General features: G+C 44.5%; 3 protein-coding genes across 18 annotated transcripts in view; all 3 read right to left on the bottom strand.

Moving 5' to 3' along the window:
- The window catches only part of CPNE1 (copine I), a 36,999-nt gene extending 21,204 nt beyond the window's left edge, over positions 1-15,795 (bottom strand). The window contains exons 1-3 of one of the 15 annotated variants that reach the window (XM_070051332.1): positions 15,719-15,779; positions 8,833-8,917; positions 4,979-5,121 (exon numbers count right to left, since the gene is read on the bottom strand). Coding sequence is in view for 3 of the 15 variants with exons in the window: in XM_008255974.4 (XP_008254196.2) it covers positions 2,277-5,099 (2,823 nt within the window). In the remaining 12 variants the exon portion in view is untranslated. Of the gene's footprint in view, positions 1-1,522; positions 5,122-8,832; positions 8,918-15,612 lie in introns of those variants that run through there. The other 14 variants (XM_070051330.1, XM_070051331.1, XM_070051333.1 and 11 more) reach the window with 14 other exon arrangements.
- On the bottom strand, positions 2,277-5,099 carry RBM12 (RNA binding motif protein 12). Its single transcript, NM_001171333.1, is given in 1 exon segment — positions 2,277-5,099. A coding segment is annotated over 1 exon segment (2,823 nt).
- A 4,614-nt stretch (positions 15,796-20,409) lies between the features above and the next one.
- NFS1 (NFS1 cysteine desulfurase) overlaps positions 20,410-27,662 on the bottom strand; it is a 33,412-nt gene continuing 26,159 nt past the window's right edge. The window contains exons 7-12 of one of the 2 annotated variants that reach the window (XM_008255966.4): positions 26,559-26,716; positions 26,080-26,185; positions 25,918-25,999; positions 25,341-25,424; positions 23,506-23,595; positions 20,410-21,058 (exon numbers count right to left, since the gene is read on the bottom strand). In XM_008255966.4, coding sequence (XP_008254188.1) covers positions 20,995-21,058; positions 23,506-23,595; positions 25,341-25,424; positions 25,918-25,999; positions 26,080-26,185; positions 26,559-26,716 — 584 coding nt within the window. In that variant the 3' untranslated portion in view covers positions 20,410-20,994. 2 annotated transcript variants of the gene reach the window in all.

Below are 27,662 nucleotides of genomic sequence, written 5' to 3'. Positions count from 1 at the left end.
GTTCCAGAACGCACAGCATTTAATCACATTCACAACAAGACGTGCTGTTGTGATTCAACGAAATGAAACAGTTCTCTCCAATTTCTACACAAACCACTATTTTCTTAATTTATTTAATTTGATGAACAATGAAATTAAGTTTTCCTTTTCAGCATTTAGCTAAAATGTAGAAATAACAAAGTAGTTGCAATAAAGTATATGAATTATTTAATAAGAATGTATAAACATATAATCAAAATAAACTGCAAAAAAAGATAAAAAGACTTTCATATTCAACTCATTTTTCTAAAATGAAAAGTCAGCTTTTCAACGGGGAAAATATAATCTGTGGTTGAAATAAGATTCCCAAGCAGTGCTGATGTGTTTTGCATTCTCTTTGGAATGAGAAGTGATGACTTAACAGAAAACTTAAAATTGAACAGCATACACAAACATATTGCTTTTTAAGTTGAGGAGGCAGTTATCTAGTGAGCTGTCAAAGCAAATTTATATTTGTGAATTACCCAAAGACCCACACCACAGCCACCTCTTTGTCTAAACAATCCTCTCCCTCAACAAAAATCCTGTACTGCCAATCCTCTAAGAATGTAATGATGACAAAACTTTCCAAATCTTATCACACAAATGAAATTATTGCCATTCTTAACTCTGAAGTACACAACGCTGTATTTCAGTGGCCCACTGACTTGCAAAACCAAAAAGGCACTATATATAGATATATATATACACACGTAACAGCAAATACTTCTTTTAAAAGACTGACACCATTGTAAATATATTAATTTGTAGGAAATGTTGAGGATGTTTCAAACCAAGGTAAGAGGATCATGTAGAAGACAAAATTTGCTTTTCATCATATCTCACCAATCTCCCATTCTGTATATTTATAGTATCATTTGACACATCTTTAGAGCATTTTAACTAAGAAAAGTAAACCTAAGTAGAGCCTTTTTGAGGCAGTGAACAGGACTTTGTAAGGCAAATATTTTCATGACAAGGACATTTACCAACCAGAACCCATGTGGTCCTCCTGCCTCAGTGTCCTGAATGCTAAAGAAAAAAGGATTTGCAAGGACAAGGAGCCGCAGTTCTCGCTCCTCTGGCAGCTGCATCTGCATGAATGTTTTAACAGACTACTCATTGAAATATGCCACAAAACCATCTCCAAGTCACAGGACTACACACACTATCTATGGACCAGTTTATGGATCTTTTATTCTATACTACTATTGCTAACAAAGCTAACAATTTCAACTTCAGTTCTGTGAAAACCTAGATACAATATTCTCTCATGAGTGAACCCCTCGTTTACTTAAAGGCTACATAAATTGTGTCAGAAGGAAGCTGCTAGAATAATTAGGCTCATCATGGACAGGACTTCAAATTAAGCATCTTAAACACTGATCATTACAAGTGGTTTCTGTTTTTTTGTTTGTTTGTTTTTTAAATGCCATCCAAACAACATGAACAATTTTTAAACTGACTAGACTAAAACTCGGCGGTCAAACCAAAAAGGCTCTGGTAGGTAGAGGACTTCATAGTTTTATTTTTATGGCAAACGTCTTATTCCACACAGTTTTAAGTGTGACATTAGAAATCAAAATTCAAGGTTATAGCACAAACCAAGTGTGGAGTTTTGTATTTAGGAAAAAAGACCCAATAAAACAGTTCTGCTCATTTACAAATTAGTCAAATAGGCAAACAAAGCAGCAACTTCTAAAGCAGGACTGTCTATACAGCAAGAACCCTCAAGAAGCAATAAAAGTACATACAATGAATCTGTATACAGAGATTTTATTCAGTTTTAAAAGAAAATGAGGACTTTAGACAAAGCTTTGACCCTACAAGGCAAATCTGTCCAGCTTTAAACCAAATTCCAGGAGTAGCCAACTTAATATTTTTCCGCAGCTGGCAAGAGCACCCTCAAACAGCTCTACTGACATTTCTATTTTCTTCATCCCATATGGTATAAAACAAAGCCAATCTATACTCCTTGATAAGCTTATGTGGTGGCTTGAGTTTTACAAATGGTTTCTCTAATGGTATGTCAGAATCATTTTTTGTTCTCTCCAGAGAGCTTTACAGTAACATACAGCAATGTTTATCCCGATCATGAGTCTTCTGTAAACAGTCAACAATGCTCTATGTTATGGAAACCAATCTATATGCAATTGAAATAATCCACAGGTTCTAACCTGGAAATACTAGGAAAACAATCTGGATGCATTAGTCACAGCAATATGAAGATCTACCCTATAAAGAGTTGATGTGAATGGCTATCCTAATATAAGTTTTACTTTTCTTGAGCCTATAGGTCTGTCATTTAGGTCAATGACAGCAGCTGTGGCTTCATCTCGAGATTCAAAAGCCACCATGGCCTCACCCGTGGGCATACCTTTTTCATTGTATTTTAAACACACTGAGCCTGGGATTACCTGATAGCCATAAAAGAAATCTAAAATCTCATCAATAGACACAGTGAAGGGCATGTTCTGCACTTTAATTACTGTAGGTCCTGGTTTTCCAGAACTAGATCCAAACCCAGGGGGACCACCAATATGGATTGGGCCAGGCCCAGGCCCGGGCCCAGGCCCAAAGGCTGGTGGCCCACTCAAATGCCCAGGGGCACTTCCGAGACCAGGAGGGCCACTTCCAAAGCCAGGAGGGCCACCTAAACTACCAGGGCCATTTCCAAAATTCTGAGGACCCCCTCCAAATCCTGAAGGCCCACTTAAATTATTTGGTCCACCTCCAAAACCGGGAACATCCAATCCTAGACCAGGCAAACCACTGCTTCCAACTGAAGGCATACCAGGCCTACCATCACCAAAGGCCCCTCCTAATCCTGGAGGAGGGAGTGGTGGCCCAAAGGAATTTGACCCACCAAAATTACCAGGAAAGTTAAATGGAGGCCCATTGTTGGCCTCCTTTGATCCTACAGTCAAGAAGGGATGCTCTTCACCTCCTGTACTAGGCATTCCTGCACTGGGCAATCCTCCACTGGGCACTCCTGAACCAGGCATTACCGCACCAGGCATTCCTGCGCCGGGTAGTGCTGTACTGGGCATTCCCGCGCCAGGCATTCCCGCACCGGGCATTCCTGTACTGGGTATTCCCGTACTGGGTATTCCTGCACTGGGCAATCCTGGTACTGCAGGATTACCTGGCACAGGCACCTTTAACCCCTTTTTTCCTTGGGCTGGGGGATTTTTCTCAATTTCTCTCATATCTTCTAGGGAAACTACATGAACAAAAGCTTCTCTCCCATTAAGTTTTTTACGGTGTAAGTGTTCAGACTTACGTGCATCATCTTCATTTTTAAATTGAACCAATGCCTGTCCTAGACCTTGCCCATTGTTATCAACAAGAACATGTACAGCATTCTCATCCACTGGAATTCCTTCTAGGAACTGAAGAACGTCCATCTTGGTAATGCTGAATGGAATATTTGTTATGTGAGCACAAACTTTGGCAGAGTTGACATCTCCCTCCGGATTTAACATCATTTCCCTCTGGTCATAGCTGAAGTTCTGCAGTCTTTTTCGAATCATATCTATCTTTTCTAGCATACCTTTCTTAGTAATTGGATGAACTTGAATAAAGCGATTGCCCATGTATTGTTTATGACGACACAAAGCAGCCTTATAGTCAGCCTCATTTCTGAACTCTACAAAGCCTTCACCAGTTGCTTTCCCGTTGGGTCCGTAAGCTATATAAATACTATCTTCTACTATATCCAACTTTTTAAAAAAATCAATGACATGTTTGTTCTCCGCTTCAAATGGCAGCCCTTTCAAATAAACACAAAAACCAGCCTCGTGCGGTGATCTTGACCTTGACCTTTTCTGCCCACTGGGCGATTTTGACCTGGGAAGTGTCTGAGGAGGAGGGGGATGAGTTTGTCCAGAAGGTCCCATACTTTGCTTAAAAGTGATATGGCCTCCAGCAGCTACCCACTGTCTCTCTGTGGCAGGGCTAACTTCCACATAGCGTTGAATCATCAGCATTCTGTTTCGTTTCAAAGCTTCGAATGTATCTTGAGGGGAGAGAAACTTAACCAATCCATTCCCATTATTTCGACCTACGTGATCTTTCAACAAATGAACTGCATCAACACGGAGCCCATGGAAAAAATCTCTAACATCATTTTCCATCGCAGAAAAGGGCATTCCATGCACACTGACATACAGATCATCAGGGTTGATGGGAAGTGGCTTCACACTGCTTTGAGAGTTCATCTGGATAGGGTTAACAGGATTCAATGGACCCAGAAACATAGGGTTCAGGTTATTGTTCAGATTCATAGGTGCTCCAGAGCCATTCATTCCAGCAGGTAGAGGTGCTACCGGTGGCGGGTTCAAGGGTGGCATGCCCGACATGGGTGGCAGTGGGGTCATGGGTGGCACGGAAGGGACTGGGGGAATCGGGGGCACAGGAGGCACGGGAGGCAATGTAGGTACTGGAGGAGGAACTGGTATTGGAGGAATGGACGGCATCGGTGGCAAAGATGGCATCGCTGGGATTGGAGGAATTGGTGGTGGTGGGACTGTGTTCATTGGAGAGGCTGTGCTGGGAACAGTTGAGCTAAATGTTGGGCTCCCAAAGGAAGTCCCCATATTTGGAGGAGCAGTTCCTATGCTGGCTGTGGAAAACGTCTGTATGTTTTTGTTGCTTTCATGAACAGAAGTGGTGGTAGTAACTACACTGGGTGAGGGATTATTAAAGCTGGGTACTGTTGTAGGCAAGTTTACCCTGCCACTGATTCCTGAGCTAGGTGGCGGTCCTGGTCTACTAGCATTTGCTGGTGGTATATCTAAGTTGGCAGTTTCAAACCGCCTACGACTCAGTTCAATCATATTTTGCATTTCCGTTTTACTACTCAACAATAGTGTTACTTTTGACCCTTTAATTGTACCACCTGTGCGCATCATACCAAGCCTTGCATCTTCATCAGTGGCAAAAACGATGAAAGCCTCACCCAGTTCACCCCCTACAATATGCACGCCCCCATCAGGGATGGTCAATCCAGAGAAGAAGTGGCGAATGTCCATGGTCCCCGCCACAATTGGGAGACCTTGCAAACGGATGACCACAGCCATGCTGCGCTGAAACCACACACACCTGCAGATGAGAAAAGGCAACGGCCAGGTCAGACTCCTGTTTATCACACCAGGTTTTTAGCTACAAGAATGACCAACTACCACAGTAAGCTCTCAAATGCTCCCTCAAGCTATCAGAGGCTTTCTTTTTAAAGTTAGATACTCTAAAAACTGAACATTATGTGTTTTACAATGTAAAACTCAGACAATTTCAACTTCCAAAAGGCATTAATTCAGGAAACAATTAGAAATTCAGTTCCAACACTCAACAGTTTCAGGAAAAAAATTACCATAGGACAGTGAAACCACCAAATGCATCATTCAGACCACTGATCATTCACTAAGAGTAAAAGAAATATGCATGTCAAATCAGGAGTTTAATGGATTTATAGTAGGAAAACATGCAAGGATGTATCAAACAAAGTTTAGAATATTATCTATAAACTTGATAACCTCATAGCATTGTAAGTGTTGATTTATAGGGCTCAGTCTCAAAATCCAACAGAAACAGAAAACTAGAATATGAATAGATTACAAACAATGATTTACATTCAAGTAACTTGCAATTCTCAAAATCAATTCCATATTTCATCCTAAGACTTTTCACTCCTCCTCACAGTTTAAGCTACACAGGAATTATTATAAACCAAGAAACCGAAAGAAATACTAAACAGCATAGCCAAAATCTGAATTACTTATATTCATCACTCAAAAAGGAGATGTACCATTTAGGCTGTCTGAATTAAAACAGAGCCAATGATTCATCCCCCCCGCTAAAAAAAAATTGTCATTTAGTGTAGGACTGACGATAAAAGGGAGGTTTCTGTTTCACAAGAACTAGAGCGTGAACTTTACTTGGTAAATGCTGTATCTAGGATACAATGTGATTCCTGTGGGACCTCTGGTTGCTTACTGACCCCCTCAAGAAATGTTTCTTCTATATTTAAGTCAAATTTCAGTACTTCAGTTCTAAAAACTTCTAAGAGCAAATGCAAGTGCAGCACCTTGCAAAGTAACACCAAGTTTTTAGACTGGAAAACCAAGCCATCTCTGAAACCAATTTTAGGGACTGCACTGTGGCATAGTAGGCTAAGCCTCTGCCTGCGAGGCTGGCATCCCATATGGGTGCCAACTGGTGTCCTGGGTGCTCCTCTTCCAATCCAGCTCTCTGCTAATGGACTGGGAAAACAGTGGAAGATGGCCCAAGCACTTGGGCCCCTGCACACGTGTGGTGGACCCAAAGATGCTCCTGGCTCCTGGCTTTAGACTAGCCCAGCACCAGTCGTTATGGCAATTTGGGGATTGAACCAGCAAATGAAAGATCTTTCTATCTCGCCCCATCTCTGTCTTTAAGTCACCCTCTCAAATAAATAAATTTAAAAAAAAAATTTTTTTTTTTAATATAAGCCTATTAAACTGGCTCTTTGAGTTGGTGTTGCAGCACAGCAGGTTAAGTCTTACTGCTTGCAATGCATCTTCTAATTCACCTGGGAAAGCAGTGCAAGATGGCCCAGGTGCTTGGATCCCTGTCACTCACATGGGAGATTCAGACAGAGTTCCTGGCTCCTAGCTTCAACCTTGCCCAACACCAGCTGTCACTGCCTTTTAAGGAGTAAACCAACACACAGAAGATCAATCTAGGGCCAGCGCTGTGGCATAGCGGGTAAAGCCGCCACCTGCTGTGCCAGCATCACATATGGGCACTGGTTCAAGTACCGGCTACTGCATTTCCGGCTCTCTCCTATGGCCTGGGAAAGCAGTAGAAGATGGCCCAAGTCCTTGGGTCCTTGCACCCGTGTGGGAAACCAAGAAGCAGCTCCTGGCTCCTGGCTTTGGATCAGCGCAGCTCTAGCCGTTGTGGCCAATTGGGGAGTGAACCAGCGGATGGAAGACCTCTCTCTGCCTCTCCTCTCTGTGTAACTCTGGTTTTCAAATAAATAAATCTTTAAAAAAAAAAAAAAGAGAGACCAATCCATCTCTTTTTTCTATCATTTTGCCTTTCAAGTAAATAAATCTTAATAAATAAATAAACTGACCCTGTAACCTCACAGAAGTTTTAAGTAATTTGAGGCTTGGTTTCCTGATGTATGTAAGCTCTAAAAATCCTGTAACCCTATGACAGAAGTTCTGCAATGTCAAGTATTTTATAAATACTGAATCAATACAACAAAATCTGTAACTGGGGATGGTATGGTGGTACAGTGGGTTAAGCTGCCACCTACAATACTGGCATCCTACATTACAGTGCCAATTTGTTGCCCTGGTTCAGATTCAGCTTCCTCCTAATGTGACTGGGAAGGCAATGGAAGATGGCCAAAGTGCTTGGGCCCCTGCCAAGATGTAGGAGACCAGGATGGAGTTTCTGTCTCCTGGCTTCAGCCTGGATAGACCTGGCTTTTGTGGCCATTTAGGGAATGACCACAGGATGGAAGTTTCAGTTTTCTCTCTCTTACTCTCTCTGTTGCTAAATATGTCTTTCAAATAAATAAATACATAAATCTCTTAAAGAATGTGTAATTATATTTCAGTATGATTGTACTATACAAGAGATATATAGTTTGGTTTTGACAGTTTTCTCATGCACTTACACACCAAAATAAAAGCCAGCTTTCAAATTTAATCCAGAAAAGATGGACTGGCAAGCAAAATACTATTTGTGAGACCACCATAAAACACTAGTAACTTAGGGGAGACTGAGGGAAACTTTTTATTTAGAAACTTCCAGTCAACAAGAAAAATGAGCACTAAAAAACATCACACACCAACACATTCTTTTCACTTACTATTTAGCAGCCTATAAAGAAATTTCTCAAGAAGTTTCAAAGTCATTAAATCAAATTCACATTCCTTACTAAATCTAGAATATGTGGGTATATGCAAAATTGAGATAGCATTCCAATTCAACTTCAAAAATTTTAACCACTTTATTTGGGGAAAGCATTGTAGGGGTCACCCAGGTACCCAAAACAACTTTTGAGGAAGAGATATTAGTTTGCATTGGGATAACGAAACAGAAACACAAAAATTAAACACACGGCTAAAATTACATACACAGTAAGTCTTCTACCATTTTCTCTTGAGAGGGATTTACTGAGTCTGTACAAAATAAACTTTCGAAAACATGCAACTGAAAATCTGCCTCAGATTACCACCCAAAAATAGGTGAGGATTATACCAAAGTAGAGCACAAGATTTATTCATAAAGCCATTGGAAGAAGGAAATAGTTTTTAGGTTCTAAAGAGTAGGAAGTAACATCTTATATTCTGCTTACTAAGTATCTGTTTGCCAGCAAAGTGATTCCAAACTATTTTGAGTGTAGCTTTGATACTAAACAAAAGCGTCAGGTTCAGCTGCTAAGGTTCCATCTAAAATCTAAAATTTGTACTCAAAAGAATATGACTTAATAGCTATAACTATACCTCTAGGGAATTTGAATAACCATATCAATAACAAGCACCTGTATTTGTCATTAGTCTCAGATGCTATATAAGAAAAACTATGCAGCTATTACTGCCTAACAATCAAGAATGCAGCAGCAAAAATGTATATAAAACCCCTAAAGAAAGCAACAATTCTTCAAGGCACCCCATCCACCCCACCCCCATACCTCAGATAGGCTGTTTACACACACACACACACACAATTTAATTACTACCCATATTTTCTTGTTTCTTAATAAGCTTTCTAATTTTACTTTGTTTAAAAACAAACCCTCTATGCAAAATCTCTTACCTGATAAAACAAGAGATGTATTTTCTTAACAAGAAGTAGAGGCCAAGTCAATCCTGTGGGCAACCAATTAAAACCAACTTTTAGACTGCAATAGAGAATAAACGGAGGCAAAAATCAATTCAGGAAACACAAAACAACACGCACAGGCCACACTGAACCATACATTACGAAGGCGAGTCTGAAACCACCAAAGCAGTTTAAAAAAAAAAGAAAGAAAAGACATGTACTAAAATCCCACACATGCTTTTTACTTGGTACTATTTTCAAATGAGTGTCTCTCAAAATACCTATATTTATGTACATTAAGAAAATGTTATAAATTAGCCCAAGAATGAATCAAGTGAAAACCAGAACAGTCAAAAGAGCTCAGTTTCAGTTTCTAATCGCTTTTTATCATTTGATGATTAAATCAGTACAGAGAGCTTTGTGGCACAAAATTCAATGGCCATTTCCCCAGGTTCCCACCAAACTTTTTATGAAAAAGTACAAGTTAAACAATAGTAATTCCTAGACAAATTAAGTCATCAATTCAAAGGTACTTGTGGAAGTGACTGTCATTATTCTTTCAATTTATTTTCCTTTGCAACAAAATAGTATCAACCACAAAGCCTAAGTGAAGTTTTGGCTACAAGAACTGATTCCACTGGAGTTATTAAGGAAGGAATAACACCACAACAGTTCTAAAAAACTCACAGGGGGGAAAAATCCCCTCCAAAAGACTGGTATATTAAAAGTATTTACCAAAGAAAAATTTCTTCCACACTGGTGAAATTATGAACTCATAAGCAATATATATGACCAAATGATTAAACAACTATATTCAAAAGGTCATTCTTTATTCAGAGAAAGAAGAAAACTGCCACTGTGGGGCACTGAGATTACCAACAGAAGACAATTTATCCAAATGATGCTCATGTTAATCTTTAAAGGTCAAAATACCACTAGCGACGTTAATATTCACCATCAAAAAGTAAAACGTCTTTCAAAAATACTAAGTATTACTCCAAAATTTTCTAAAGGATCAAACATCTTCCAATCACTCAAACTACTTAAGAACTATGAAGTTGTCTAACATAAAAGCTATGCAAATGTTATAAACACACTTGCAAAGTACAAAGCCTCATATTAATCTTGTATATGTTAAACAAACCTATCCTAAGTCTAAAGAATTTAAAACTCTTCATTTAGGGGCCAGCACTGTGGTTCAGCAGGTTAGGCCAGCATCTGCATTCCACAGAGTCCTGGCTGTTGCTGTACTTCACACCCATTTCCCTGCTAACTCGCCTTGGAAAGCAGAGGAAGACAAAGTGATTTGGGCCCCTACCACCTATGTGGGAGACCTAGGTAAAGTTCCTGGCTCCTGGTTTCCACCTGGCCCAGCCCAGGATGTTGCAGCCACTTAGGGAGTGAACCAGCGGATGGAAGACCTCTGTCCTTCCCTCTCTGTCACTATGCCTTTCAAATAAATCTTTAAAACAAAACAAAAACCACCACACACACACACACACAAACAACCCTCTTTATTTATTTAAAAGCCATATTTAGGAGTGAGTGTTGTGGTACAGTAGCTTAAGCCATCACTTGGGACACCCATCCCCTGGTTCTTGTTCCATCTACTCCCTGCTTCTGATGGAGCTTCCTGCTAACGCATCTGGAAAAAGCAGCTGAAGACGGCCTAAGTACTTGGTTTCCTGCTACCCTGGTGGAGACCTCTTGGCTTCAGCCTGGTCCAGCCCTGGTTGTTGTGGGCACTTGAGCAGAGAATCCGCAAATCGAAGATACTCTCCCTCTCTCACTCTGTCGTTAGGGGCTAGCACTGTGGGCAAAGTTTCGAGTCCAAGCTGCTCCACTTCTGATCCAGCTCCCCTGATAATGCACCTGGGAAAGCAGCGGAAGATGACAAGTGTTTGGGTGCCTGCCACCCACATAGGAGACCCAGATGAAGCTCCTGGCTCCTCCTGGCTTAAGCCTGGCTCAACTCCAATTACTGCGGCCATCTGGGGTGTAAATCAATGGATGGAAGATATCTCTCTGTCTCTGTGACTTTCAAATAAATTAAAAAAAAATTTTTTTAAGTTGTCTTTCAAAAAAAACTACACCATATTTAGTGTTTTAACTGGTTACAAACTGAAATGTAAAACAAAAACAAACATAAAAATATTTGCTTCTAGTAAAGCAATGAGGGGGATACTATGAATTGCAATATTTGTTTTTAAATGTATAGGTTTGGGCGCCACAGCTCAATAGGCTAATCCTCCACCTGTGGCGCTGGCACTCCAGGTTCTAGTCCCAGTCGGGGTGCTGGATTCTGTCCCGGTTGTTCCTCTTCCAGTCCAGCTCTCTGCCGTGGCCAGGGAGTGCAGTGGAGGATGGCCCAGGTCCTTGGGCCCTGCACCCCATGGGAGACCAGGAGGAAGCACCTGGCTCCTGGCTTTGGATCGGCAGGCCGTAACAACCATTTTGGGGGGTGAACCAACGGAAGGAAGACCTTTCTCTCTGTCTAACTCTGCCTGTCACACACACACACAAAAAAGTATAGGCTTGACTCAGAACCACAGAACCTTGGTAATTTTCTAGTTAAGCACTTGTGATAAACATTCGACCTCTACTGAAGATACCAATTCAAAAAGTCTGGTATGGAGTCAGGCATGTTCCCCAAACATGAGAGAAACAGGTTCCTCAGCCTCTTCCCTCCCAGACCCAAAAAGGCATTATAAAACATCTATCTGGAAAAGGACAAATTCAAGGCTAGCCAGTTAAGCACAAAGAGAACTTACTAGATATCTTCTCAAAAATATTTACTAGGTTGCCAGAAATTACGAGGAAATGGCGAGTTCCAGTTTTATGTGTTTAACTTAAAGTACAAATTAATCCAGATAAAACTTGTGATTCTTTTCTAGTTCAACCAAGAGTAATCCCCATCCCCAGGCACACCAAGGAAATGTATGCAGAAAGTCAAGATTACAAGTCAAGAACTAACTTCACCATCCTTGATGTTAGATGTCTTCCTTCAAAATGGAAAGGTAAATGGAAACTGAGAACTTAAGCACTCTTTTGTTTGCAACACCCCACTTTGTAATGACCACAATAATTTAACAGAGCCATCACTTTTTTCCAGGGACCTATTCATCTCTGTGTAATAAATGTTAGCTAGCAAATGAACAGAGAATCAATAAATGAAAGTCCACCCCACTCATCTTAACCTTTGAAAAAAAATCCTAAAGAATAAAATATCTAAAAATATTTCATATCTAAACAGAGTTTAACAGTAGGGAGGAGAAAATGGGCCTGATCTGCCACCGAATATACTAGAATACTTCAGAAGATCTAGGACAAGAAGTTTTACTATATTATTTACTTCATTTTAGAAATTAGTCCTAACATACAGGTTTTGCTTCAGCCTAAAAAATATCAGATTGATGCACAAATTATAAATATATGCTACAGGGGCTGGTGCTGTGGCACAGTGGGTTAACGCCCTGGCCAGCATCCCATATTGGCACCGGTTCCAGACCCAGTTGCTCCACTTCCAATCCAGCTCTCTGCTATGGCCTGGGAAAGCAGAAGATGGTCCAAATCCTTGGGCCCCTGCGCCCATGTGGGAGACAAAAAGAGGCTCCTGGCATCAGATCGGCGCAGCTGCGGCCGTTGCTGCCAATTGGGGAGTGAATCATCAGATGGAAGACCTCCCTCTCTCTGCCTCTCCTCTCTCTGTGCAACTCTTTAATAATTTTTTTAACTCTTTCAAATAATAAATAAAACAAATCTTTAAAAAATAAATTAATAAATATATGCTACAAAAATTGAGCATATTATCAACAGACTTTCCTATGTACTAGCTATGCCAATCACTTGAATTTCAGAATAAAATGCCTGACAACAAATGTCTTTATAAATATGTCATGGCACAAACTAGAATTTGATCATTTGCACTCTTCAACTGGTATTTAACACCCAAAAGTGAATTCCAATTTTGTTCAGTCATCATTTTTTACATGACAGGGTGCTACAGAGCTAGGTTTTTCAGATCCAAAAGAAAAAACAAAACAAAACAAAAAAAAACACAAAAAATCAGCAACCCTTCAAGTGTTCACCTCAGAGATGAGTAACAGAGATGAGAATCAATCCCAATGGGCACAACGCTGTAAGCAGAATGTTCACATTATGGCAGGCATCACAAAACTACCACAGCTTATCTACTTTACTTTGTCCCCCACCCCCAAATGAACACATTTCAGATTCTGGGCTCACCCCTGACAAAAAATTCTTCTGACATTGATGGAGATATGTCCTTTTTATAACGTATCACTAAATTTTCCCCATTAACCTACTTTCAGTCCTCAAAGGCAGCAAATCAAGATTTCTAGGTAAGACAGTCCTTCTGCCAAAAAGACATATTATCTTTCAATACTTCCAGATACCAACAAAAATGTTCATTATTTTATTCATCTAAACTTCAAAACAAAATTATTCTAACTTAACCAACTACACTCATCCTCACTAGTTTTAAGACTTAAAAGCCAGCTTTAAACTCAATGAACTAAATTCTGTGCAAACTGAAAGGTATAAAGGTGGCGATAGTACCTTAGGTGAAATTATTCTTGTTTAGTTAATCTAACAGTTAACAATACTCATTTACCTCATAAGTGCCAAGCAGAAGATAAAAAAAAACTGGACAACAGTGTCTGTATATTTTAGGGTATCTTTTGTGCAAACAATTTTGATACTTAGTTCTTCCTACAATGTTGACGGAATGGCTCTCTGCAACATCATCACTGGATTCCAGCACCCTGAACACACTGGCCCACAAAATCAAAAAATCAAGTTTTGTATCTAAAACTCAACCAAAAAACCCCAAGCTCTCAATATGTAACCAAAACATTTGACATGTCAAAAAAGGGAAAGAAACCTGAAGTGTACTTGTATTAGCACAATATGTTGCAAGTAACTACCAAAATGGTTTCTTAAGTTTTACACGTTTCACCTAGCAGAAATGAGCATAAGAAAAACTGAAATTATGCATTACAACCCATAAACAAAATAATCAACATTTAACAGAGCATACAAAGTGATATAATAAAGATGCATTTCCTATTTCATTAGAAAAAACTGCCCAATAACACATACTTAGCACATCCTCATTAACTCTTTCATAGAAACACACCAAACATTTCATTTTCTTCAAAAATTAAATTGCCATAAATTCATTTATAAAGCCCGCAAAAGTTCTTTCCAACTCTTTGAATATTCCTGAAAAATGCCTGAACACATTGCTTTCCACTAAAAACAAAACCTTCCATTCTATCAAAACCATCAGATTTCAAAAACAAACACAACCAGTCTTGTATTTCCATCATTAAAAAAACAAGATTTCCAACTACATGTCCAAACGTGCAGGTTTTTTTTTTTTAACTACAACTGCTCTGAAATGTATTAACATACACTAGATAACAAGATCCAAGGCTGCATTTCACAAAAATTCCACCATTTCAAACCAGCCAAGCAAGATTAAAAGAAATACTCCAGTCCCAAGCCACTTCCTTCAACAAACCTTCCGTAGCCATCGGATTTGCAGGTTATGTTGACTGGCACCACCCTACCTCTGAAAACGCAAGATGATTCCTGCCAACCGTCCCTACCTACACTGGGTGAGCTCTGGAGATCCAGGAGCCTAGGAGGACGGCCCAGAAAACGTGACAGGTTGCAGTTCTCAAAATTCATCACCAGCTCAATCAATGTTTCGTGCTCAACAAGCCCGAGTAAGGCTCACTGGAGCCCCTGAGCTTTCTAGTAAGTATACATTTGAGGCACACAGCAGTCCACGCACTTGCTACCCAGCAGCTAAGCGCGCTGCACCAGCGCCCCCCCCTCAACCCCACTAGCCAGTAGATTCTCAAAGGCCCGCCCACCCACCTGCCTCACGTGGCTGCAAACTAGCGCCACCAACCTTCAGGGAAACTCCACTCAACTCTCCACGAAAAGCACGCACCCTCCTCCATAGCCCACGGGACCCCCTTCCTGCCGCGGGGAGGACGGGGGGAGGGTGTCCTCCTCGCCCAAGGCGCCCGGGAGGCGCGGCTCACAGCCTTCCCTTCGCGGGGCCCAAGAGCCGAGGGTCTCGCTCCACTTCGGAGCCGCCCCCTACATCCCCGAGGCCGAGAAGGGCTCCTCACGTTGCCCACACCCTCGAGTCCCTCCGCAGGGCTGGGCCTTGGGTGCGCTTCCCTGCAACTCCCCTTAGGCCCTGAGGGAGCCTCTTCCTTTCCCGAACGTTCAGGAGGGTCCGACTGAGCCTCCTCCGCACAGGTGTGTCCACACTGCAGGCCCCTTGTTCCCCCTCTGGGTGGAGGCAGGGTCCTCACAACGCTTATCTCCCCCACGTCGGGGGACAGATGTGTAGTAGTGACTTCTACCCCACTTGCGGCCACACAACGTCTTCCCCAGGCGGGATACAGGTGTGTTTTCACTGCAGTCCCCGTTAGTTCGCAAGCCGCTGGGCCGCCCCAGCTCTGGCCTCCTCCCTCAGACCACGGGGGCGTCCACGCTATGGCCTCGTCCCCACGTCGGTACGCAGGCTCATCCTCTGGCGTCCTCTTTGCGTTCCCTCAGACCGCAAAGGGTCAGCAGCGACCCCGACCCACCGCAGCCTGGCCCCGTCCCTTTGTGTGGGGCGCTCGCTGCGGCGGGCTCGGGAGGCCTCCGAAGGCCCCGCCCCGGGCCACCTAGGGGCGGCTCGAGCCCCGCACAGCCCCGCCCGCTCCGGGGCTGCGGGAGTCTTACCGGGGAGAGCTGCTCGGCACCAGAACCCAGACCCGAGTTACCCCCCGCGCGAGTGCCTCCGCCCCGCGGCCGACAGCCCCAGCCCGGATGGCTTCCCGGAGCCCACCGAAGCCACCACCTCCTTCGCCGCTTCACAAAATGGCCGCCAGTCTGCTCAGCGACTCCGCGTTCCAGAAGGGGGCGGGACGAAGTGGTTGACGTCACGGGGCGGGGCAGCGCAAGCGCACTGAGGCTTTCGCGCTCTCTCCCGGAAGTTTGGCTTGAGTGGGGTATACAGTTGGTGCTTGCGACCTTAGGTGCGTGACGCTGCGCGGTGGCTACAAGTGTGCCACTCAGCCCGTTACTGTAGTATTTTATGCATATTGCTTCACTTCTTGGAGTCTCTACGAAAGGCGGGAAATAGTGTCTAGCTCGAGCTGTTTGGAATATTAAATAGACCAGAAACTGGTGGTTGCTTCTATTGATAATGTCAAGTGAAAACCTGATTGTCTTTTCCCTGCCGCCACTTATGACGCCAGCGACCCCTATCAGGGAGCATGTTCGCGTCCCTGCGGTTCTGTTTCCTCTCCAGCTGCCTGCTGGGAAGGCAGCAGAAGACAGCGCAAGCATTTGGGCCCCTGCCACCCACGTGGGAGACCCGGATGGATTAGCCTGGCCTAGGCCGGCTGTTGTGGCCATTTGGGGAAGGAACCAGCAGACAGAAGATCTCTTCCTCCTAGCCCCCAGTGCCATCGCTGTTTTTCAAAAACAAAACAAAACAAAACAACAACAAAAAAAACACATCTTTTCAAAAATGCAGATGGGGTAGGCATTTAGCATACTGGTTAAGATGCCACTCAGGATGCACGCATTCCAAATAGTAGTACCTGGGTACAACTTCTGGCTCTGCTTCCAATTCCAGCATCTTTCTAATGTGCACTGTGAGGCAGCAGGTGACCAATGGCTCAAGTATCTGGGTCCCTGCCGCCCACCTAAGAGAACCGGACTGAGTTGTGGGCCCTTCAGTTTGGGCCAGTCTTGGCTGTTGTGGCCATTTGGGAGATGAATCAACAGATGGAAGATCTCCTTCTCTCATCCTTCTTTCAAATAAACAAATAAATCTTTAAAAATACATTAAATCCAGGAAGACTACCCACCTTCAACTATGCAGAGCTGCACTTTATTTTTACTTATTTATTTGAAAAGCAGAGGGACAGAGGAGAGAGTTTCCATCTACTGGTTCCTGGAACTCCATCAGGCTGCCATGATGATGACAGGGTCCAGAAGTACTTGGACCATCGTCGCAGCCTTCCCAGGAAGGTTAGAAGGAAGCTGAATCTGAAGCAGGGTAGCCAGGACTCAAACCGGCACTTGGCTATGGGATGTGGGTTTCCCGAGATGTAGTGTAACTGCTGTACCACAATGCCCACCCCAGATAGCTGTAATTTAGTATTATTATTAAGGGGGAAAAAAAAACACAAAACTCTACCTATTCCCAAGCCTCTTAGGTCCTGCTTTCCTTCCCCAGACTCCATTACCCCTACCTATTATAGCCTATTTCATGATAAATCGTCCCATAATTGAACACGCAATCCAAGTCAGAAAGTCAGGAAACAACTAACTGTCAAAATCAGGGCCTAAGTTCTCAAAACTCCAGCATGCTTTTAGGAAGGCTTGTGTGGCAAATTGACTGAAGCCAACTCAACACGCCAAAGACAGCAAATTAAAAACAAACAGATCACACTTTTTTTTTTTAAGATTTATTTATTTATTCAAAAGTCAGAGTTACACAGAGAGAAGACAGGCAAGGAGAGAGGTCTTCCCTCCGATGGTTCACTCCCCAATTGGCCGCAACGGCTGGAACTGTGCCGATCCAAAGCCAGGAGCTTCTTCCGGGTCTCCCACGTGGGTGCAGGGGCCCAAGGACTTGGGCCATCTTTTACTGTTTTCCCAGGCCATAGCAGAGAGCTGGATGGGAAGTGGAGCAGCCAGGTCTTGAACATGCGCCCATATGGGATGCCAGCGCTTCAGACCAGGGCTTTAACCTGCTGAGCGACAGCGCCCGTCCCAACAAATCACACTTTTAAACCAAACCTAGGAGCCAATGCTGTGGCATAGTAGGTTAAGCCTCCATCTGTGGCACCAACATCCTATATCGGCACCGGTTCAATTTCCAGCTGCTGCACTTCTTTTTTTTTTTCTCCAAGATTTATTTACTGGAAAGGCAGTTACAAAGAAGCAGAGGCAGAGAGAGATAACCACATCAGCCAGAGATGGGCTAATCTGAAGCCAGGAGCCAGGAGCTTCTTCTAGGTCTCCCACGAAGGTGCAGGGACCCAAGGACTTGGGCCATCTTCCACTGCTTTCCCGGGCCACAGCAGAGAGCTGGATCTGAAGTGGAGCAACCAGCAGCCGGGACTTGATCTGGTGCCAGCACTGCAGGCCATGACTTTACCCGCCACAGTGTCAGCCCCTGCTCGACTTCTAATCCACCTCCCTGCTGATAACCTGGGAAAGCAGTGGAAGATGGCCCAAGTGCTTGGGCCCCTTCTTCCATGTGGCAGACTTGGAAGAGGCTCCTGGCTTCAGATCAGCCCATTGTGGCCATTTGGGGAGTGAACCAGTAGATGGAAGACCTCTCTGTCTCCCCCTCTCTGTAACGCAGTCTCTCAAATAAACAAATCTTTTAAAAAGTAAAAAAGTCAAACCTATACTTTATATATTGCTTGTAGCTATAAGTTAAAAACAAAACTTACTGGGACCTGCACTGCAATGCTGTAGTTAAAGTTCCAGCTTAAAGTGCCGGCATCCCATATAGGTGCCAGTTCAAGTCCCAGCTGCTCCACTTCCGATCCAGCTCCTTGCTACTGTGCCTGGGAAAGCAATGGAGGATAGCTCAAGTGCATGGGCCTCTGCACCCACATGGAAGACCTGGAAGAAGCTCTTGACACCTGGCTTCCGTTTGGCTCAGCTCCAACCGTTGCAACCATTTGGGGAGAAAACCAATGGATGGAAGACCTCTCTCTCTCTCTCTCTCTGTCTCTATCTCTCTCTGTAACTCTGTCTTTCAAATAAGTAAAATAAATCTCTTTTTTTTTTTTTTTTTAAGATTCATATGTTCATTTGAAAGGCAGAGTTATAGAGAGGCAGAGTCAGAGAGAGAGAGAAGGAGAGGTCTTTTATCCACTGGTTCACTCCCCAAATGGTTGCAACTGCCGGAGCTGGGCCAATCAAAAGCCAGGAGCCAGGAGCTTATTCTGGGTTTCCCACGCAGGTGTAGGGACCCAATGACTTGGGCCATCTTCCACTCTTTCCCAGGCCATAGGATCTGAAGTGGAGCAGCTGGGACTTGAACTGGCACTCATATGGGATACCAGCCCTGCAGACCACAGCAAATGCCCCTAAAATAAACCTTTAAGAAACAAAAACAAAACAAACAAACAAACAAAAACCCTACCAAATACAATGTGGTGTCAAATTGGGTCCTAGAACAGAAAAAGGACTTTCCTTTCAGAAATCTGAAAATCAAAAGTTCAGATAATACGAATGTACCAGAATTAATTAAGTTTTGATAATTATATCATGGTTTTTATGATTTCAAAATTTAAGGAAACTGCTAATACTTAACACTGTACTATCTGTGCAACTTCTCTATAAATCCAAAATTACTTAAAAATTTTAAAAGGTTTTATTTAAAAAAAGAAAAGCTTGAGGTGGGCTTTTGGCACATCATTAAGTCACCATTTGGGACACCCCTATTCCATATCAGAGTGCCTGGGATAGAGTCCCACCTCTTCTCTTAATACTTTTTTCTTCATAGCAGTTATCACAATCTGTAATAGTCTCCACTGTTTACTCATTTTCCTGTTGTTCCACTAGAGTGACAACTCAATGGAGAAGAGTGTCCTTTCAGGTTCTATTAAACAGTGTGCTTCCAATACTTAGAATAATGTCTGGATCTTGGAGGTATTCAGGTAGCTTTTCTTTTCTTTTCTTTTTTTTTTTTTTGGACAGGCAGAGTGGACAGTAAGAGAGAGAGAGAGACAGAGAGAAAGGTCTTCCTTTGCCGTTGGTTCACCCTCCAATGGCCACCGTGGCCAGCGTGCTGCAGCTGGCGCACCGAGCTGATCCGATGGCAGAAGCCAGGTACTTATCCTGGTCTCCCATGGGGTGCAGGGCCCAAGCACTTGGGCCATCCTCCACTGCACTCCCTGGCCATAGCAGAGAGCTGGCCTGGAAGAGGGGCAACCGGGACAGAATCCGGCGCCCCGACTGGGACTAGAACCCGGTGTGCCGGCGCCGCAAGGCGGAGGATTAGCCTAGTGAGCCGCGGCAGCGGCCAGCTTTTCATTGTAAAAGATTTATTTATTTGTTTGAAAGTCAGAGTTACACACAGAGAGGAGAGGCAGAGAAAGAGAGAGAGAGATCTTCCATCTACTGGTTCACTCCCCAATTGGCTTCAATGGCTGGAGTTGGACAGATCCGAAGCCAGGAGCCAGGATCTTCTTCTGGGTTCCCGGTTTCCACATTGATGCAGGGGCCCAAGGACTTGGGCCATCTTCTACTGCTTTCCCAGGCCATAGCAGAGAGCTGGATTGGAAGTGGAACAGCTGGGACAGAACTGGTGCCCATATGGGATGCCAGCACTGCAGGCGGCAGCTTTACCCACCACGCCAGAGCGCTGGGCCAAGGTAATTGTTTAATGAAGATATGCAAACCCCTGAGTCATCTGTGGAGACCAAATGGAAGGGTAGTCTCCACAGTTTCCCACTGCAGCTTCCCCTTCTTCCTCAGCTTCTCAGAAAGTTAGAGTACAAAGAAGAGAAAGGGAATTTATTTCTCCAGTTTTCAAATTAACAAATACTAAGGAAAGAAACATAAATTATTAGAATAATGGGGTAGAATCATAAAGATATTTCTAGCTCCACTGGGTCAAAAGCAAATGAGGAGGATGAGAACAGAAAGGGGAGAAGCCATCTAACAAGTCTACTGTTTGGTCTACAGTCAATGTGGAGATACATCCTCAGGAGCTGTGAAAGATTAAGTTGAAGTTGATTCTTCTTGTTGTTGCAGCCAGTCCAGCTGAGCAGCAGAGAGGGAGAACTGATATGTCCATAGAGCACGAGGGTCCCTAAACAGAAACCCTTTTCTGGTTCCTCTTGCTTTCCCCACCAGGACTCAGGCGTGTCCAGAAGTAGTATCATAGTGAATGTCTCTATTGCCTCAGAATAATGTCCAAGGGAAAAACAGCTTCCCTGTGTTTCTGTCCTGGAGGCGGGCTGAAGTCAACATACCAATGCAGGTTTGACCGTGAGACACCAACTGGGTATAACAGGGTTCCTGGCTGTGTGAGGGTCCATGAGATAGGAGGGGCCAGGCTAGTACAAAGTCAGGCCCACTCTTCTAGTGTTGGGTCCACTTGATGCTCTTGAGGTCAATGCCATCCTGCACCATCTCCCAGAGAGGGCTGTCAAAGAGAAGAGGCACGGAATGAGTGAGGAGTTAAGACAGAAACCAGACAACACTGGCTCCAAGGCCCTGAACAATACCTCATCTCCTTCTCTGGCTCTTGCATTGGTAGCCCCCAACATGGGTGGTTAATAAGTCTTTTCCAGCTACTTATCTGTCCTTGTCAGCCCTAGCCTCTCTCCAACAGCCAATAAAAGAATAATAAGGTGCCCCCAACTCAAAAGCAATGGGACCCTAAGCCAGTGTGCATCCAGCATAGTCACAGTCTTGTCACGTCATGGTCATATTCTGATCCCACTTGTGGGATGCTATGGATCAGTCTCCCATGGGAGAACCAACACTCATGGGACATGTACAAGTAACAAGTGTCAACATCTCTGCTAATGCCCACCACATATGGCTCACATGTTAGTACCTGTTTCTGGGTTTTGCTCTAATTCACAGTCAGAGCAAAGCCTAGGCCTGTACCATATAGGTATGCAGTACCTTACACAATTCTTGCCAGCTGGATCTCCCCAGAGTTAAACTGTGCTTCCAACATCCCTGGCTCCAACCTAAAAGGACCTCTGGAGTCAGGCCTGAGCATCCCCTCTCACACAAGAACTGCTGCTGAGAAATCCCTGCTCCAATCCCTTTCAGCATGCAAGTTTTGGATAATGTTCCCGAACAAGATTAGCTCAGTGTGCTATGAACGTGAGATATTGTGGCCTGGATTTCCCCAGTTAATTTTCTTCTATTTGATTTAATTAAAAAATTTAAAAGAATTATTTATTTGAAAGGCAGAATTACAGAGAGACAGAGGCTCAGAGAGAGAGAGAAAGAGAGAGAGAGAGACAGGTCCTCCATCTGCTGGTTCACTCCCCAAATGGCCGCAACAGCTGGAGCTGGGCTGATCCAAAGCTAGGAGCCAGAAGCGTCTTCCGAGTATCCCTTGTGGGTGCAGGGGCCCAAACACTTGGATCATTCTCCACTGCTTTCCTCGGCCATAGCAGAGTGCTAGATGGGAAGTGGAGAAGCGGGGACTCGAACCCGCTCCCATATGGGATGCCAGCACTACAGGTGGTGGCTTTACCAGCTATGCCACAGCACTGGCCCCTGATTTAATTCTGTTCTTGGATCATCCTTCTCCTTTATAGTATGTATTCCCAACATGCCTGTCTGAGACTTTCCATGACCTCTTAAAGTTAGCCATCTCCTTCCTGTGCCATCTCTTTAGAGGTCACATGATTACAGTTTAACAAAATAAGGCAATGGCTGAGGGCTAATCCAACAAAGGTGAATTCAGTTTATAAAGGGGCAGAAGGAATGGGGTACAATCATGTAGCCATACAGATAGGCAGAACAAAGCTTTCCTAGCAGAATGGTCAATAGAAGTGTCTTTTGACTGTACTGGGGAGCACCAGAAAATTAGGACAAAGAGGGCTGAGAAAGCTGAGTAAGCCATAGATACTTAAGCAATACAGTAGACACCAGGAAGGAAACTGGGAAATATTAAGGTCTGGGAGATGGCAAAGGGAAGCAGGCTGTATGCCTGAACCTCTTCATTCTACCAACTAGGTGGAAAGACTCTTCAAAGTTGAACAAGGACAGAGCCACGCTCTGAAAATATGCAGTCCTCAGAGTTCCCAGAAGGAAGCTGAACTGTATGGCTACTAGAAGAAGCTCTGGTGGCAGCTCACTGGTCAAGAATCTCTTGACCTTTACAAAGAAAACTCTGAGTGTGTCTAAACATTTTGAGAATCTGATGGGAACTATAGACTTTGAAGGAAAATGCACACTTATGTAACACTTATAACTTGAGGACTACTGTGTACCTCCTGAAGCCAGCCACAGAACCCAAATTAAGAACCCCTATCTTAAATGAGTTTCTCTATACTTAGTATAATAAATCACGAATTTCATATTGATATGACTGCAAGATGCCTTAGTACTATCTATAACACTAGTGAAAAAATACCATTTACATTTGTGTAGTCCTTTATTTTTTAATGACACATTCTCATATTCTGAAAACAAGCAGCCAAAGAGATCCGCTTGATTGCTTTGTGGAATCTCTAAATCCTAAAACTGAAGCACCCTCAAATTTTTGTTTCTGGCAGTGTGAACACAGAACCTAAGGAAGAGAAGAGACAAGACTGTAGTTTCTTCCAGCGAGTCTCTGGTAGGGGCCTGTGCTGTGGTGTAGTGGGGCAGGCCTCCACTGTGGCACTGGCATCCCACGTCTGAGTGCTGGTTCTGCTCCACTTCCGAACCAGTTCCTTGCTATTGCATGTGGGAAGGCAGAGGAGTGTGAGACCCAGAGGGGACTCTAGGCTCCTGGTTTCGGCCTGGCCATTCGGGTGAATGGAAGATCTCTGTCACTTCCTCTCCCTGTGTGTGGGACTCTGCCTTTCAAATACAGTAAATAAATCTTAAAGAAAGAGGTTTTGATACACAAGGACATACCTCATTTCTCGAAGTCGCTTCACGTGATGAATACACTTCTCTACCGTGAAATCCACTTCCTCCTCTGTAGTGAAGCGGCCAATGCCAAACCTGAAAAAAACACCGAAGAGCTCTGTGTCAGGTAAGTTCGCTCAGCAAACACTCGCTGAGATCTATGACACAAAGGCACAGAGAGAACCTGGTCCTTCCCCTGTATGTCAGAGTTTCTCAGAATATGGGCTAGGGGCCATCCACATTAGATGCATCCGAGAGAAAGTCTCCTACTCCTCCTCCTGACCTAGTGAACCAGAATACTCAAGTGTGGCAATTGTGTTCACAGTGCTGTATCTACCTCACTGAGCTCCAACCCAAGAAGTAGGAGGGGAAAAAAAGAGGGCTCTTGACCATGGGTTGTGCAAAGTAGATGCCCACAAATCTACCTGTTGTGCAGCACCCAGGGAGCAAGTAGCGACAAAAGCCTGGCAAGGCCGGCGCCGCGGCTCACTAGGCTAATCCTCCGCCTAGCGGCGCCGGCACACCGGGTTCTAGTCCCGGTCGGGGCGCCGGATTCTGTCCCGGTTGCCCCTCTTCCAGGCCAGCCCTCTGCTGTGGCCCGGGAGTGCAGTGGAGGATGGCCCAGGTGCTTGGGCCCTGCACCCCATGGAAGACCAGGAAAAGCACCTGGCTCCTGGCTCCTGCCATCGGATCGGTGCGGTGCGCCGGCCGCGGCGGCCATTGGAGGGTGAACCAACGGCAAAGGAAGACCTTTCTCTCTGTCTCTCTCTCTCACTGTCCACTCTGCCTGTCAAAAAAAAAAAAAAAAAAAAAAAAAAAAAAAAGTGAGCCCTCCACTGGAAGGGTTAAGAAAGATCATCTTTACAGGCCTGGTGCTGAGGCACTCCATGAACTTGGACATTGTCAGAGGTGCAGGAACTTTGGATTTGCAAACACTCCCCTTCCCCTAAAGCAAGACACTGCTCAGGACTTCAGCACTTCAAGAGTGCAGCTACTGGTGTTCGGCAGGATGCAGTGAGGCTTGTCTAGTTGGCCTTCTTTACGACACCAACCTGTGTGCTTTCCATGCCAAACATGTAAAAATTATGCCAAAAGACATCCAGGTAGTATGCTGAACATGTGCTTAAGAATCCACTAATGGGGCCAGCACTATGGCACAGAGGGCAAAGCTGCCCGCCTCCCATGATGCTCGCATCCTATATGGGTGCTGGTTCGAGACCCAGCTGCTCCACTTCAAATCCAGCTCCCTGTCATTGCGCCTGGGAAAGCAGCAGAGGATGGCCCAAGTCACCCACGAACGAGATGCAAAAAAAGTTCCTGGCTCCTGGGAAGACCTCTCTTTCTCTCTCTCTGCCTCTGCCTTTCTGTAACTCTGCCTTTCACATAAATAAATAAATCTTAAAAAAAAAAAAAAAAAGAGAATCAAGAAGAGAGGGGCTGGAATTGTAGTATAGTAAGTTAAGCTTCAGCCTGTGGTGCCAGCATCCAGGTTCACATCCCAGCTGCTCCTCTTCCGATCCAGCTCCCTGCTATGGCCTGGGATAGCAGCGGAAGATGGACCAAGTCCTTGGGCCCCTGCACCCATGTGGGAGACCGGGAAGAAGCTCCTGGCTCTTGGCTTTGGATCGGTGCAGCTCCGGCCGTTGTGGCCATCTGGGGAGTGAACCAGTGGATGGAAGATCTCTCTCTCTCTGTCTGTCTGTAATTCTGCCTCTCAAATAAATAATCTTAAAAAAATAAAATCAAGAAGAGATAATGAGAATGGGACTGAGAAAGATTGCAACAGGAGATGAGATTTACAAAGGACGCCATTTACAGACATTGCAGCTCCACTCCCTCACCTGATAGAAGAGTGTGCTAAATCCTCATCGGTGCCAATCGCTCTAAGGACGTAAGAGGGCTCCAGCGATGCAGAGGTGCAGGCACTAAGGAGAGAGACACACGTCTTGCTTAGCTTATCATCAGCATCTGCTTCTAGACACAAACCTCTAGTCTTTCTCCCTTGCTCACCCTGGAGTCATAGCACAGAGACAAAGGGGCTGTCTATTCTCGGAGAGTTACAGGAACCAATGCTGCCCTGCACATGCTGGGAACTGAATCTGGCTACTCTGGCCCCTGTGATGCATAACCTCCTTGAGCAAGTACACTGCCAAAGTGTGAACCAGCAGCTAAACCCTTGGAGGCCTTTTAAGCAGTTCAGTTCTGGAGAAGTGCAGAACTGCTAGTGTAACCCTAGGACAGATACATAGTTACACATTCCCAGGAGTCATAAAAGGTACAAAAATTCTCCAGGAAGCCCTCCTAGAATGGTAAACATCACCTGTGCCCAGCCAGTTCCCACTGCGAAGTTAATAACCAGCACTGCACTTAGAAGCCATGCACATCAGCCCCGTCAGTCCATTTAATGATCCAACTCACCTCCCTGAGGATAAGGCGACATCTTTAAGTGCCATGAGCAGACTCTCCCCTTCCACATATGCAAAGGAAAGGTTGATACAACCTACAGGGAAGAAACACCATGAGACAGGTCCCAGAGTCCCAGCTTATTCCAGAAGAGGGATAGAAAGTGCATGTTCATACCAGGGTAATGCTGCTCAGGGTCTCCGTTCATCACCACATCTGGAAGGCTCTTCATTATCTTCTGCGTCAGCCGCTCTGCTAACTTTGAAATCCGCTCGTGATCGTACTAAGTAGCAGGCAAGGAAGACTAAGCCCAGTGGTCCCCAGGCAGCTCAGAAACACAGTTTGAGGAACCCTTCTCCACCCAGAATTCACCATACATCAGGCCCATCTATTATCCTATATACCCAAGGGTACCACTGTGTCACCAGAACTAAGCATGGCACCTGGTTAGTGAAAGGTACTCAGTACTGAGCACAGCTATTAGCTACTAAAGGGGCATGGATTTTGGAGCAAGGTGCCAGAAAGCATTAGGACAAAAGAGGGTTTTCGTAAACTTCCTCTTCAGGCAGAGAGCTGATTCAGTCATCCCAGGACCCTTTAAATAAGAAAGCCAGCACAGGGGAAGAAGTAATGGGAGGGAAGTGCTCTCCCCATACCTCCATCTCTTGCTGGGCCACCTCACACGCAGCCCCCATCCCCACCACCAGGGGTGTGGGCACTGTCCCAGACCGCAGACCCCGCTCCTGCCCGCCTCCGCTCTGTAGGGCCTCCACGCGCACACGGGGCCGGCGGCGGATATAGATGGCACCAACCCCTGGGAAACAAAGTTTGTTATAAAAAAAATAAAAAAGAGAGAACACAGATGAAACAAAATATCATTTTCCAAAGGTGTCAACAAATTATTTCAACTTTTCTGTAAGCTTGAAATTTTTCTAAATAAAAATAATTTGAGGAAAAAGAATAGCAATAAAAGCACAATTTACACTTCTTTTAGATTTTTATATTTTGTTTATTTAAAAGGCAGAGTTAGAGAGAGAGAGAGAGAGAGAGACAAAGATATTCCATCCCCTGGTTCACTCCCCAAATGGCTGTAATAGCTGTTGTTGGGCCAGGCTGAAGCCAGGAGCTTCTTCTGGGTTTCCCACATGGGGACAGGTGCCCAAGGACTTGGGCCATCCTCTGCTTCTTTCCCAAGCCCATTAGCAGAAAAATAGTTGGGAAGTGGAGCAGCCAGGACTCAAACCAATCCCCATATGGTATGCCAGCACTGCAGACAGTGAGTTTAACTGGCTGCACTATAGTACCAGTTTGCAAACTTTTTAATTATGTATGTATTTATTTGAAAGGCAAAGAGACCTTCTATCTGTTGGTTCACTCCCCAACACCAAAGCCAGGAGCCTAGAATCCAATCCAGGGTATCCCGTGTCCTTGGCAGCTACAGAAGTAATTCAGCTATCATCACTGTCTCCTGGGGCATGTAGTAGCAGGAAGGCAGAAACAGAAGTAGAGCCAAAACTTGAACCCAGGCGCTTTGGTAAGGGGTGTGGGCCTCCCAATCAGCATCTTAATGTTGACAGAGTACAGAGCAGGTGGGAAAGACAGCCAGATCTTCCATGTATTCATTCACTCCCTAAATGGCACAACAGTCATGGCCGGGCCAGGCGGAAGCCAGGAGCCTGGAACTCCACCCTGGTCTCCCACATGAGTGGAGGGGCCCAAGTAGATCAGCCATCTTCTGCTGCCTTCCCAGGTGCATTAGG

Source organism: Oryctolagus cuniculus, chromosome 11 (genome assembly GCF_964237555.1).
Source record: "Oryctolagus cuniculus chromosome 11, mOryCun1.1, whole genome shotgun sequence".
Classification (NCBI taxonomy): domain Eukaryota; kingdom Metazoa; phylum Chordata; class Mammalia; order Lagomorpha; family Leporidae; genus Oryctolagus; species Oryctolagus cuniculus.
This window is presented reverse-complemented; position numbering and strand designations above follow the sequence as displayed.